This window comes from Solanum lycopersicum, chromosome 10, assembly GCF_036512215.1.
Source record: "Solanum lycopersicum chromosome 10, SLM_r2.1".
Lineage (NCBI taxonomy): Eukaryota > Viridiplantae > Streptophyta > Magnoliopsida > Solanales > Solanaceae > Solanum > Solanum lycopersicum.
Genome location: NC_090809.1, coordinates 478,976 through 492,906, shown reverse-complemented (window position 1 = coordinate 492,906; position 13,931 = coordinate 478,976). Strand labels below are relative to the sequence as shown.

Sequence of the window (13,931 nt, the reverse complement as noted above, 5' to 3'; positions counted from 1 at the left end):
GTAAAATGTGAAGTAACTAATACCAATGTAATTAATATGCGCATAATTAGTACTTACATAACTAATATTTGTATAATCAATATGAGAATTTGCATAAATCCCATTAAATTAGAAGCAAATTATTATTAATATTTTGACTTCATCAAATCACTTGATTGTGTTTAATTTATTTAGATTTTTACTTTATTAATTACTTAGTCATAATAAACTTTGAATTATCAATTTGTATCTTATATTCCTATACTAACTACATCATTTTAATTTTATTGACTATCATGAATGTAATATGTTTTTCTAAAATAGTTATATTTGGGATTTAATATTTCAATTTATATATAGGAATTTTAATTGTGTCATTTTTCACTCCTTTGGAATAGGAAAAGTTGGATAGTTACCACAGAATTGGTGTATAGATTTGATTTAAACCAATTAATTGTGATATGTATATAAAAAATTTATTACGTTTATATATGTTATCGTATACATAAAGTTTGTTAATAGGTAATTAATTACTATAAGTTATTGATGTATATATCAAAAATAATATCATCCTAATTCAAAGCATTTTGATATATATATATAACCAAATTTATATGCATAATATTGATTGTATACATATATTTTTCTTTTAGGAAAAAGAATGTGCAAAATCAATATACAATAAGTATGAAATTCAAGTTAACTACAAAGGAAAGATTTTTGAGAAAAAAGAAAGATAAGACTAGAATTTTTTTTGATAATAATCAACAATTTTTTTTTTATGTATATAGTTTTACTAAACTAGAGTTATTATGAAGTATAAGATAAAAGATAAAATACAATTATTATATAATAAATACAGAAAAAACAAATTTAAAATAACATAATGACATCAAACCAGTTGTTACCTATTATAATTTTTTCATTATTAAATATAATTGAATTGAAATAACAATAAAAAAACAAACATCATATGTAGGTGTTAATTATTAAATCTTATGATTAATTGGTAACCAATAAGTCAAATTTGAGGTTGAATAATGGTTATGACTTATGGTTGATTTTGTTGTTTAGTTTTAGTTTTTGTTCAGGCAGCCCTAAACCCTCAAGTGCAAATCCTCCATTTATTCTCAAGATGAATTGGTGGGTGTCAATGCCAAAAGTTGAACTACACGCTCACCTTAATGGCTCCATCAGAGACTCCACTTTGATGTATGTGTTCTCTTTTTCTTGAAATACTTATGTATGCTGAAAAGTTTTTACTACTTATTCCTATCTGCTGATTTTGTTGCTTGATTCCATGAAAAAAACTGATTTTTGGGTGTTAATTCTTGTTTTCCCCCATTTTTATAGTTGTGGATTGAAGTGATGGGGGATTTGGTTTCTTTATATGCCTTGGACAATCCTCTTCGCCGTTTAATGGTTTGAGTTTTTTAGTTTACACTTGTTTGTCCAAATGGTTGACCTTTGTCATCAGTGTAGATTCATAGTTGCAATATAGAAATTATTTGCTTGGGTGTATATTTGACAACAAAAGTCAGGTTGGTTGCAGAATATGGGAATGTCTAATGTTGTTTTTACTTGGAGAACTTTTTGGACTGTTGCGAGTAGGGAATTAGTTGAGGTGACTCGAATAGAACAGCTATCCAAAAAAAGAATATAGTCCTTCAAAGTGAAGTTGTTTAAAGTGTACGCAGACCTTATCCCTACATCAGAATAAAAAAAATAGTAACATGATAGTATTACAACAAAGTAATACGATAGTCGAAATAAGAAGCAACGTATAGCAATAAAAACCAAAGGACAAGAAACTATAAGAGTATTACTAGGACTAGTAGTATGTACGAACAACAAGGCAAGGCATTCCTACGCACTAACTTTCTACCTTAATCCGTGTCCTTCACAATTTCCTATCTGAGATCATGTCCTTGGTAAGCTGAAAGACGAGACAACATCATACCTTGTCATATAATCTCTCTCCAATACTTCTTCAGTCTAACTTTAATGATTACATCAAACCAATACGGACCATTTTGATTCTTTTCTTCTGCTGGGACATATAAACACAATCTTCCTAATGATCAAAAAAGAAATTACCTTTGAAAATTAAAGAGATCAGTCAATTACCTTGTTTTTCTTGTCATTCCATTGCTTTGACTTCTGAGTTGGCATTTCTTCTTGCTTTAGTCTTATTTTCCAAAAACTTATGTGTATTCAATCTTTATTTTGCAGGGAACTTGCCAGAGAATTGGGTGACAGGGGGCTCGTACATTTTCCCGATGTGGAGCGTGTTATCTTAAAACGTAAGTCGTACTTTTCAAAATAATATGTCAAGCTCCCCTTTTTTTAGTAGCTTGAAACTTGCCTTGAGCTCACCTCTTTGTGACTCAGATGATCGCTCCCTTACTGAAGTCTTCAAAATGTTTGATTTGATTCACGTTCTTACAACTGACCATGAAACTGTAAGCAGAATTACTAAAGAGGTACTCTACTACTGCAGTAGTCCAAACTTTATATCATGCAATGTATGCTGCAATTATTCAATTCTTTTTGTTATTACCATGAAAAATAGGTTATTGAAGATTTTGCTGCTGAAAATGTTGTATACTTGGAACTAAGGACAACTCCAAAGGTACTTAAACTGTATCATTAGCTTGATCATTAGGCTCCTAATTGTGCTGCTTGTTGTTACAATGGATATAAATTTAGAAAATTGTAGCAAGTCAGATGTCAGCTGGAGTGGACTTGGCATTTAGAATCAAATTTAGCAAGCATAGCTGGTTGAATTAAGTGAACCAGATACTTGACACTGTGTATTTGATATTAGCTTCATTTAACTATACACTTGTTTTTCTATATCGTTATTTGGTGAAGGGGTATAAAAACAGGAAATAAAGATATGGCACATGGGGTTAACTCAAGTATTTCCCAAGTCCATATAAGCATACCATCATTCCATTTTCCAACCAATGTGGGACTCTAACCCACTCTAACAATATGCAAATGCATCTTTACTCATTTGATCTCATGTATTCTGTTCTTACTTTTAAAGGAAATCGATTTGATAGAAAAGCTGTTAACTTCACCTAAAAGATCTCTTTGCTGGTACATCCTTGATTATTTTCAGATAAAAACATGATAAGAAACTTAACATTGCTGTTGGAAATAGTAAACTTAGATGTTTAAGTGTGTAGGATCGTGTGTCTTTTAGTTACCCTAGAAGCATGATCCCTTGTATTATTTAGGTATGACTTTTATGTTATTGTAGCCAAGTTCATGGTTTGCGTACTTAAAGCATATATTAGGTGTGAGTCTAGAAGGTCCCTCACACCTATTAAAGCGTGCGTTCTAGTATTGTTATGTAAGAGTGGGGTTTTGTACATATTATTAGTGTGCTTTATGTTTATTTCCCTTTTCCATCCTCCTCGTGCCTGATGATATTGTGAAGGTCCCACCTTACATTCCAACAGTTTCATCGACTAGTTTAGAACTCCAAAAGGATCCTTCACATATGTACTGTTCTAGGTCATTCATAAAAGACGATCATGATATATAAAGATCTTATTTTTGACATGTCTTTTCTGAGTGCAGAAAAATGTCTCCAAAGGGATGAACAAGAAGTCATACATGGAAGCAGTTTTGGAAGGTTTAAGGGTTGTCAGTAACGTCGAAGTTGATATTTTTAGTGAACCTAATTTTGATTGTCCTGCTAGTGCCGGTATTTATGCTCGAAACAATGAATGTGAAAGCAATGGAACAGGAAAAAAGAAAATATATGTCAGACTTCTACTCAGTATTGATCGTCGTGAAACCACAGAAGCTGCAATGGAAACTGTATGTTTCTGAATCTGATGCACAAAGAGGCTAAAAATTGATATTTAGCTTAAAGTCCAAGGCTTGATAACTTTTTTGTCATTGGTGAAGGTTAAGCTTGCTTTGGAAATGAGACATTTGGGAGTTGTGGGTATCGACCTTTCTGGCAATCCTATCATTGGTGAATGGTACTATTTTGCATGTAAAAAGTGTTCTATTGCATATTATTCTTGTCTTGCATTGTCAATAGACTAATAAGGTTTGAGTTTTTTTGATACTTTTCTCTTGTAGGCTAACCTTTCTTCCTGCTTTGGAGTTTGCTAAAGAGCAAGGACTACTGATTACCCTTCACTGTGGCGAGGTGCTCTGGCTTCACTTGTTTGTCCAGCTTTTATCAGTGTCACACCGTAATCTCTCTGATTGGTGTATTTGGTACTTAGTGCTATTAGGTACCCAATCAGGTGGAAATCCATGCAATGCTAGATTTTCTTCCCGCAAGAATTGGCCATGCTTGTTGCTTTGGAGAAGAAGAATGGGCAAAGCTTAAATCCTTAAAATTACCGGTTAGAACTTTCACATGTGTATTTCCAGATTTCTAGGACATCCATTTTTTTTTTGATACAATTGAATCACACATATCAATGATTGAGCAAATACTTTACCAAATTTCCTACTCTACCCTAGAATGGCCTGAATGCAAGGTCATTTCTCCTTTTCCTTATACCCCCATGTATTTGCTGGGTAAAGAAAGCTTCTAGATATTTCCATCTAGAAGACCATCTACTGTTGTCAAAGGCATGCTTAAACTGCACTTACGCCTTGAAGCGAAGTGCAAAACATGTTGAGTGAATGTGTGCTTCAGTGTCATCATCAAGGCTCTAGTACATACTTTTCGTTGCCATTGAGCCTCTCCTGAAGAGTAGATACCAAACAATTAATATTTCACTTTATTGTAATCCTTTTTTTTTCCCAGTTTTTTTGTCCATATATTTGTTATTTATGCTTATTATTATTAGCCTTGGACTGAACATATATATTTGTAATTCTTTTTCTTTCTATGCACTCTTTTTCATTATTTGAAGCTTGAAGCCCCAACAAAGCTTAGAGCTTATATATGCTTTTCGCTTTTGATAATGCTGAAACCACCATCATGGACAAGATGCACACTTTTTGGCCTTGCCGTGTTTTAATGATGGATCGAAATTCTCTTGGCCAACTGATCCTTCGAGTTTTGTCACATTTTGCTTTCTCTGTCATTGTAGGTTGAAATTTGCTTGACTTCCAACATCAGGACTGAAACGATATCTTCTTTGGATATTCATCATTTTGGTGAGGTTTCTGATCCTCTTTAGATTGTGTTTTGTACTGTTGTTACTCATGATCGTTGACAAAGTCATTTCTTATGAACCGTAACTACTTTGAATTGAGTGCATAACCTTAGCTTTGACTTGCAGCGGATTTATATATTAGTGGACATCCAATTGTCCTCTGCACTGATGACTCGGGGGTATTCTCTACCAGCGTATCTGGCGAGTATAGTCTTGCCTCTTCTAGTTTTGGTACGTATTACTTTATGCAAAAATGCGTAGTTTGGTTTTAGATTATGGTCTCACTAACTTTCGTTTTTCTAATTTACAAAGGTATACAAAAGAGAGAGATGTTCCAGCTGGCTAGGAATGCTGTTAATTTTATTTTTGCTGGTAATAAAGTAAAACAAGAGCTGGAGCAAGTATTTGATTTAGCTGCAAAGACCCTGGAGTTCTGATGAAGAATATTGAAAACTGGAACGATATTGACATTGAAGATTTATATAATCGACTCCAACTTGCTTGTGATTGAAGCGTTTGTTGTCATTGCTTATGCCACTTATTTCTTCTTTATAATATAATTAATATATGTTGGTTAAGAAACAATACATATTGGCTACTTGAAATCAGTAAAGCAAAACTGGCTCTACATTAACTACTTATCTACCTTAGTATTTTTCAAACTTGGCTTGAATAATGTTTTTATTGAGCCTGAGGGTCTGTCACTATCTATTGTATTTTTATATTTCGATTATCGTATTATTTAAAGGTAGGGGTAAGGTGTGCATACGCCAAACCTCCCTTACTGAGGGAATTATACTGGGTTGTTGTAAAAAGATTGGGTAAAGAATGCAAATTTACTGAGTGCCAAAGGAGCAAAAAGACAGAACTATGCAATAGCCTTAGCTTTTAACTAAAGCATGTCTATAATGTTCCTTAAAGTGAAGACAATATGATCCCAACACCACCTAAACTAACATGTTTATTTTGATAAACCAAAGCTAGCAGCATCACTAAATGAAATGAATACAAGTGATCTGGTGGAAGTTGGTACAAGGGGAAGCATAGGATCACTTCTGAGGAAAGAGATTGAGTATTTCAAAACACTTGAATTGGAATGCAGTTGGGCTTTTATTGAATCTCAGAAGACTAATAACTATATGAAAATGGATTCCAGTGGTTGCTGTTGTTGGCCTAGTTTCTTATCCTCTACAATGAAATGCTATAAGAAGAGAAGAATCAATGGATGCCTACCTGCAATGTGTTCTGTACAGAAGGAAATCATCATATTCAGTGACTCAGAGATGGATTTAGGACTAGTTCTATGGCTTTAACTAAACCTGTACTATCTGCGCGAACTGTGTAAGTATGTTTTTACATGTAATAAGATCACACTCATTCTGAACTTACCGACTCTAGATTCTGGATTGCCTCTGTAGCTACTGGAATCTTGAGACATGGGGATGAAATAAGAGCTTTGATCCATCAGTTCTACTCTTTGTTTTCTGAATTTCTTATCAAAACTCAAAATCTTTTGTATATCTCAAACATCAAAAAGTAGACAAGTCTACAATCAGCAATAAGCTAAAAAGACTGTTTTTTTTTTCTGCCTTCCTTGGCTGGAGAGACAAATGGTAAAAACATGTTATGACACACAATTAGTTTCTGTTGTTAAGTCCTTTAGACACAACTCATCAGCACTATACTCTACTTCTGTTTTGCTAATTGTGACTTCATCATCTCTTGGCATGGCTAAGTACTCAAGAGCTATAACAACATCACTTATCAAAGGTCTCGTGTAGTCTTCGTCTTGGATACACATATTTGCAATAGCAAGAGCTTGATGAAGTTCCTTTACAGGGTAATTTCCTTCGAGCAACGGATCAGCCATTTCAGTGAGCATGTTCTTATCTTTAAAAAGTGGTTTGGCCTGGAAAAAAGAAAAGTGTTGCCTTAATTTTATGTATGGGAAACTAACTATAAAGATGACAAAGTTTATTCATTAACTAACCCAAGAAATCAAGTTTTGCTCTTCTGGTGGTCTTGTATTATCAATAACTCTTCTCCCTGAAATAAGTTCCAACAGAACAACTCCAAAACTATATACATCAGATCTTGATGTCAACTGTTCTGTCATAGAATACTCTGGTGCACAGTATCCATAGGTCCCCATAACCCTTGTAGAAACATGATCCTCGCCTTCCGCTGGACCTAACTTAGCAAGTCCAAAATCTGAGAGCTTAGGAATAAGACACTCATCTAATAATATGTTGGATGCTTTGAAATCGCGATAGATTATGGGAGGATTAGCTATATCATGCAAGTATTCTAGCCCTTGCGCTGCGCCTTTAGCTATCTTCATTCTGGTATACCAATCCAATGGCTTCTTATTTGATGGAAAGTCTGAGTAAGCATATGAATTAGTAAGTATTATACAAAAACAACATAGTGTTTACTAGTACACTCTTGAAGTTCAGCTCAACGGAGCAAGGACAATACGAATCAAGCTGTTCATACCAAGAAGATGATCTTCTAAAGATCCATTGTGCATGAATTCGTAGACGAGAATTCTCTGGTTGCCATCAGCACAATATCCTATCAGATTGACAAGATTCGGATGTTTAATGAGACTTAAAGTCAAGACTTCTGCAAGAAATTCTCTGTTTCCTTGAACCCCATTCCTGTCAAGTTGTTTGACAGCAACAACCTGGACACAAAAAAGGTGTTGTATTACTAGTAGTTAATAACTACAATAACAGAAGAAATCATGGTAAAAAATACATCTGAACTCTCAATTTTTTGCGAGTTTCACACCCCAAACTATCAACTGTTTTCTTTAAGGAAACAACTGATAGTTGAGATGTGTTTTTGACGATTAACACAAAAAATAAGGACATACTTGGTCAGTTCTTTTGAGGTGTCCCTTATAGACCCTCCCAAATCCTCCTTCACCAACTAGAAACTCAGGATTGAAGTTGTCTGTGGCGTGAGCTAACTCGCGGAATGTGAATACTTCTGCTGAAATGTTTACATTTCCATATCCAAGTATATCTTCAGCCATCATATTCTGCTTGCTGACCCCTGCTCACATATTGAATTACAACACATTTATTTACTGAACAATTTAATAAGAATCAAACAACTTCTCAATGAAGGCTAGAATACTCTTGTTACAACAACATACGCCTCAAGTTAGGGTCAGCTATACTAATCCTGTCCGTATCGTTTCATTTAAGTAAGTGTTACTACAAATCATTGTACCTAGAGTAAACAAACTAGCATGACCTAAAAAAATTATTAAATCTTATTATAAGATCGATATCGTCAATATAGATCTTGTTTCTGCGAATCACATCCTATTCCAAGAGATTATAGGTCTTTCAAGAGGATTTTTTGTTTCTAGAACCACCTTCTATCACCATAGTTTCACATATTATCCGATGCATTTAGAGGTCAACGCAAGACATGAACAAAAAGGCATGTTAAAGGGATCAATATCTCCAAATATGTCGTTAAATTTAAATCTTAGATCCGCTTATCGAGATATCTCAACCTGGATGCATAGTAGCACTTCTAAGCATGGTAGCAGCCAATCCCTCAGAATCATCATATTTACTAGTTGTTCTTGTCTCATATACAGAACTCCTAGAGGATTTCAAATGAGTTTTCCTCATTTTTTTTTTTTGTAGTTTCTTCAACAACAACAACAAATCAAACAAACAAAAAAAAAAGAAGAAGATCAAATTCTTTCCTATTCCCTCCTATTTGGTTTTAGCAAGACAATCTCTTTTATGTCTTGCAATAAAAAACCAACTAAATTTGATCCAACATTATCCAAAGTAGGTAATGTAGAGGGGAAGGTAAAGAATTTGATCCAACTTCAATGAAAAAAAAGGGATACTTCTATAAATTTTTTAAGATTAAAAAAGAAACAATAGACTACAATTTTGTATTTTAATTGAAAATTTCAAAGAATTGAATGACGTGAAGACTCGTGTCACTTGAAATTTAATCCGATATTTATGTACTAATATATGGACTATATGGAATTTAAGGCCTCTTTTATCTTAACTAACTTTTTTCAAGGTGATTGGTTAACGTACATTATTTGTCTCATTAATTTTAGCTAGTATACTTCATTAGCTAGTGTAATTTTATAATTGAAGTATGAAAAGGTGACTTTATATTACGCGGTGATTCAAATAATTGAAGGATAGTTTAAGTATGTTTTTCAAATTAATAAATGATTTATTTAGATAAATAATTGTTTAGATGTGATAATTTGTCCTACTCTCAAATTGCAATAATTTAAATATGCTATTAAAAAAAATAAAGAGATACTTAAAATGTGTTTTTATACTCAATTATTTTATTTTAAGAAAAATATTAAAAACACATTTGTAATTGATATAAATTAGTAGTCATTTGTTAGCTTTAAAAATACTCTCTACTTAGTTAATTAAACGACTTTTGATCTAACACATGACTTAGTCATAATCTCAAACTCGCGTAGAAATACTATAATCTTAAGAAAAACACAAAGATGAAAAATATATTCATATACCGTTAATCAAATAAAATAATACTATTTTTTAAGATATAAATAATTAAAGAATGAAATTAATAATTCGAGCTTCGATAACACGTGTCAAGTTTGTTTGCCTCGTCGGACAGCTCTGCTAAACCCTTGCAAAAAAATCTTAGTCCATCTCGATGTGCATGAAAATGCTGCTACATCAATGGCGATTTTCAGATCAATCGGAACCCTAATTTCTCGAAATCGTAAGCTCAATTTGAACTATCTCACTTCTTCTACAATCTTCTTTACCCAACAATTTTCGTCTTCCTCATCGTCATCGATTCCATTGACGCCATTACTTGACTTTGACCGCCGGCGCCGACACTTCCTCTCTCCGTTCGCTGCCGCCGCTAATTTCTGTCCTCTTTTCCTTTCTTCACCTCCTTGTAAGCTTTCTCAGTCTGCAACTTCTCTACATCTTCAATCCGATTTCCTTCTCGTTTTTCCTAGAGTTAGTTCTCTTAGATTACAATTTCCGTACAAGTTATGCTTCCAATCGACTCAGAGATTGCAAATTGAGAGAAATGAAAAGCAATGGAAAGAGTCTCAGCTGGCTGTTGAAGTTAGGGATAGTTTCCTCAATTTGCCCAACCTCATTTCCTTGAGTAGAATGATATCCGGTCCAGTTCTCGCATGGTAAATTTTTGCTCTTTCTTTCCCTTTTTCTGTACCTCAGAATTGGTTGCAATAGTTTATTCAATGCACATTTTTGTATGGAGGAAAGTGGAAACTGCTTTACATTGAAGTATTAGGCTCATTTGCCAGTGTTTGGCTTGAATAAATGGTTTAATTTGTTTGTCTAGTTTTGAGAGTTTAAGAAAGTGAAAAAAAAAAAGACTTCTTGTCATCTTAAGCTAAAATATGTAAAATGTATCAAAATGCACTTTAATCTTGTGGTTAAATATGTCACGTGGAAAGTTGGAATGTAAGAGTTGCCAACAAGTAAAAAAACATTCTTTTTGTAACCTTGTGGGCATTTGCTTTCATCAGCGCAGTATTTGTACATCCTTATTGATGAATGCAGAACTACTTCATTTCTTGACATTCATATTTCATGATTTAGACAATTATGGATGTTTAGTTCAGTCAATTTTAGCACTTGTGAAGAAGAACTTGAAAGAGACATGATAAAGTAAAAGACCACAAATATTTTATGCCCTTTGCTGTATGCCTTAGCATTTGAGCTCTGAAATAATTCAAGAACTAGTACAAGGACAAGCAATAATTTTGAGTTTGTCATTTTCCTTCAGTAAGCATTATTTTTTGTTTGGGACCGAGGTGTTATTGTAATCATTATGTTTGTTTATCATAAATTAGATCATGTGAATGCCATGAACATGATCACCTTGGTTTTCTTGAATCTGGCTGTGCTTAGGATTGAGGTGTAGTTGGAGACTAATTTATCTTCCTTGGTCAAGCATTATGTTTACTTATCATTTATTAGATATTGAGGTTTCTTTGGATATGATCAGATGTGTTATCTTGAATGTGGTTGTGCTTTTAATCCATAAGCATAGCTTGCACGGTAAAGTCTGTATGTGAAGTCCATGGAGCATTTAGACTGCAAATTGACATGATGTTATCATTCTGCTGTAGTTAAGCTACAAATTAAAGATACGCTCCTTTAATTCCCATTGCTGTGTAAATATTGCAGGATGATTATACATGATATGTATCTTCCTGCATTTGTTGGGCTAGCTGTTTCTGGGGCAACAGATTGGGTGTGTAGCCCCATTCTTCTTCTCCTTGAAAAGGAATTAAGCTCAGCTTTCTAATTTAGTTTCACTCTTGCCTTGTAGCTAGATGGGTACATGGCTAGGAGGATGGGAATTAATTCTGTTGTTGGTTCTTACCTTGATCCTCTTGCTGACAAGGTAACTATTTAAACTGCTCTCCTATCTGGTTCATTGACCTAATCAGTGAACAAAGTTCTGATTTGTGATTCATTCATGTTCTCTTCATTGTTTCACTGAATTTGTTTTCCGTCCGTTCCTGTTTCTTTCTTGTTTCTCTTTTTTCATGTACTTCTTTTGTGGATATAGTGTCGCTTATCTTGGGATCTCAGATACTTCTTTATTGGCCTTCTTATCACTATACCTTTTATACCTACAGGTTCTTATTGCATTTGTTGCTCTGGCAATGGTAGACAAGGGTCTTCTTCATCGTAAGTTTATATTCCATTTGAACTTACCTGCATACTCTTTCCAGGTTACTAAATTGACTACCTTCAATATAAAACAGAATCGGCTGCATGAATTCTCTGAAAGTATTTACTATGTGCAGGCAGATTTCACTCCAATATTAACTAATTTGTCTTTCTAAATTTCACACTTACCCTTAAGTTGTCATGCGAGTCTTGAACCGGACGTGATGTAAGTGTGACAACAACAGCTCAATATACATTTTTACTACTTCTATATCTCCTCTGTAAATCATTCACTTTCTTTAGAATTCTCCATGATAAAAAGTTTATGCTAGTCTTTCTTTTTGCTTTATTGAATATCCTATCTGTTGCTTGAAGTTCATATGATCGATCAATTACCTTTTGTTTTGGTCATCTCTATGCATGTCCTTCAGCTCTTTATCTTTCCTCCCAAGTTTAGCATGCTGCACAGTTTAGATTGTTGATAAGCTTGCTTACCCACCTCCACCTAAAGAAAAGATTGTTGAAAAGCTTGTAATAAATCACCCTGAGATCATAATATAATATTCTGAACATTAGATTTCATGCTTAGTGCTAATAAACATCTAAGTTGACCTCTATAAAAACAAGGAAAATTCATACCCATACTTGGCAAACCTGATATTTTCATAGACATCTGAGCGTTACTTATCTATAGCTTTTCCTGTTGTCTTTGTCATTATTAAGGTTTAAGGAATGAGAATTTCTCATTCTCTGTTTTGGATGGACAATTAAGTCCTAGTTTTGATCTAAAATTTGATCCTCTAATTGTACTGACTCGTTCAAGTTAAGATTACAGGTCTGTAAACTGTAGGCATGTCTTGGTATTTTCCTTTATTTGATGATCAATTGTCTTGCTCACGAAATGTGTACACTACTCATACGACATCACTTTCCCTGGCTTGAGGCTCGATTGAGCGAAATAGTAATAAGAGATATGTCAGTGATCCATATGCGATGCTACTGCTTGTTGAGGCCTTTCATCCTACATATCTACTAAAGGATACATTTGAGTGCCAAAAGTGTTTAGATGTATTTTCTACCCAGTTGAATCTCTAATTATTTGTGGATTTTCCAAATGAAGAGGAAATGTTGCACTTTGTTTTCAGAAACTTACTTTCTTGATTTTATGCTGTGAAGCTGGACTAGTTTCCCTGGTTGTGCTGCGTGATGTGGCTCTTGTTGGTGGTGCGGTATATAAAAGAGCTAGCATATTAGAGTGGAAGGTGATGTTGGCTCTGCCTTAAGATTCAGTAAATAGTAATCTGCAGTATTGTTTTGCTCATGTTACTTGGTTTTAACATTGTCTGCAGTGGTCAAGCTGGTATGAATTCTTCAACCTTGATGGAGCCCGTCCTCAGAAAGTTGAGCCTCTTTTGATAAGCAAGGTATAGCTCATGTTCATTGAAGCACTTTTTAGGCAACATTGGAAAGGAACAACTGAGAAGATATCTTGTAATTTTACACGAACAATTTTGCAATATTTTTCGCAGTTCATAAGTAACACAACATATTGTATCTGGAATTACGGGGTCTGTGGAGGGTGGCGTGTATGCAGACTTTACCCTTACCTTATAGAGATAGAGAGGCAAACTAGTATTCCAGTTCATAATTACATTGAAACATGTACAGGTAAATACAGTTCTGCAATTGGCCCTTGTTGCTGCAGCTCTCCTTCAACCGGATCTGGGTAATGCCGAAACTCAAACATATATCACTTACCTCAGGTGAGTTACAACTTCCAACTGTACCTCTTAGTTTCATTTCTTAAAACATATATAGTACTCAATTCCATTCTGGTTTGTTGCAGCTGGTTAGTAGCCATGACAACGGTAGGTTCAACTGCGGCCTATGGAGCACAACACCTTGGGGGTGGAGCTACGTGGAAGAACAGACTCTAATTGGATACTGAATAGTTAAACAAATTGCCAGATTTGTTTCTTTCCTTTTCTTATGTTATAGTTTTTGTTGTACACTTAGATTCTCACTCAATTCTTAGGGAACGGTTCTATCAGGAAATAAAGTTCTCTCTCTTATTTACTTCTCTGTTGATATTGAAAGACTTCAATAA

General features: G+C 34.1%; 3 protein-coding genes across 3 annotated transcripts; 2 read left to right on the top strand and 1 right to left on the bottom strand.

Moving 5' to 3' along the window:
• Window positions 1-960: 960 nt before the first annotated feature.
• On the top strand, window positions 961-5,782 carry LOC101256716 (N6-mAMP deaminase). The gene is made up of 11 exons (XM_004248351.4): window positions 961-1,191; window positions 2,212-2,282; window positions 2,371-2,462; window positions 2,552-2,611; window positions 3,571-3,813; window positions 3,904-3,980; window positions 4,084-4,153; window positions 4,242-4,355; window positions 5,055-5,121; window positions 5,247-5,351; window positions 5,433-5,782. The coding sequence occupies exons 1-11, from the start codon at window positions 1,115-1,117 to the stop codon at window positions 5,555-5,557; spliced, it is 1,101 nt and encodes a 366-aa protein (XP_004248399.1). The 5' UTR covers window positions 961-1,114; the 3' UTR covers window positions 5,558-5,782.
• Window positions 5,783-6,609: 827 nt separating this feature from the next.
• On the bottom strand, window positions 6,610-9,100 carry LOC101257017 (probable serine/threonine-protein kinase PBL23). The gene is made up of 5 exons (XM_004248352.5): window positions 8,653-9,100; window positions 7,999-8,180; window positions 7,617-7,806; window positions 7,111-7,502; window positions 6,610-7,029 (listed from the first exon to the last, which is right to left on the bottom strand). Exons 1-5 carry the CDS (start codon window positions 8,771-8,773, stop codon window positions 6,745-6,747), a joined length of 1,170 nt encoding a protein of 389 aa, XP_004248400.1. The 5' UTR covers window positions 8,774-9,100; the 3' UTR covers window positions 6,610-6,744.
• A 644-nt stretch (window positions 9,101-9,744) lies between these two features.
• On the top strand, window positions 9,745-13,900 carry LOC101257308 (cardiolipin synthase (CMP-forming), mitochondrial). Its single transcript, XM_004248353.5, has 9 exons — window positions 9,745-10,314; window positions 11,333-11,399; window positions 11,478-11,552; window positions 11,791-11,842; window positions 13,001-13,086; window positions 13,174-13,248; window positions 13,354-13,410; window positions 13,493-13,587; window positions 13,671-13,900. Exons 1-9 carry the CDS (start codon window positions 9,839-9,841, stop codon window positions 13,759-13,761), a joined length of 1,074 nt encoding a protein of 357 aa, XP_004248401.2. The 5' UTR covers window positions 9,745-9,838; the 3' UTR covers window positions 13,762-13,900.
• The last annotated feature ends 31 nt before the right edge of the window (window positions 13,901-13,931 follow it).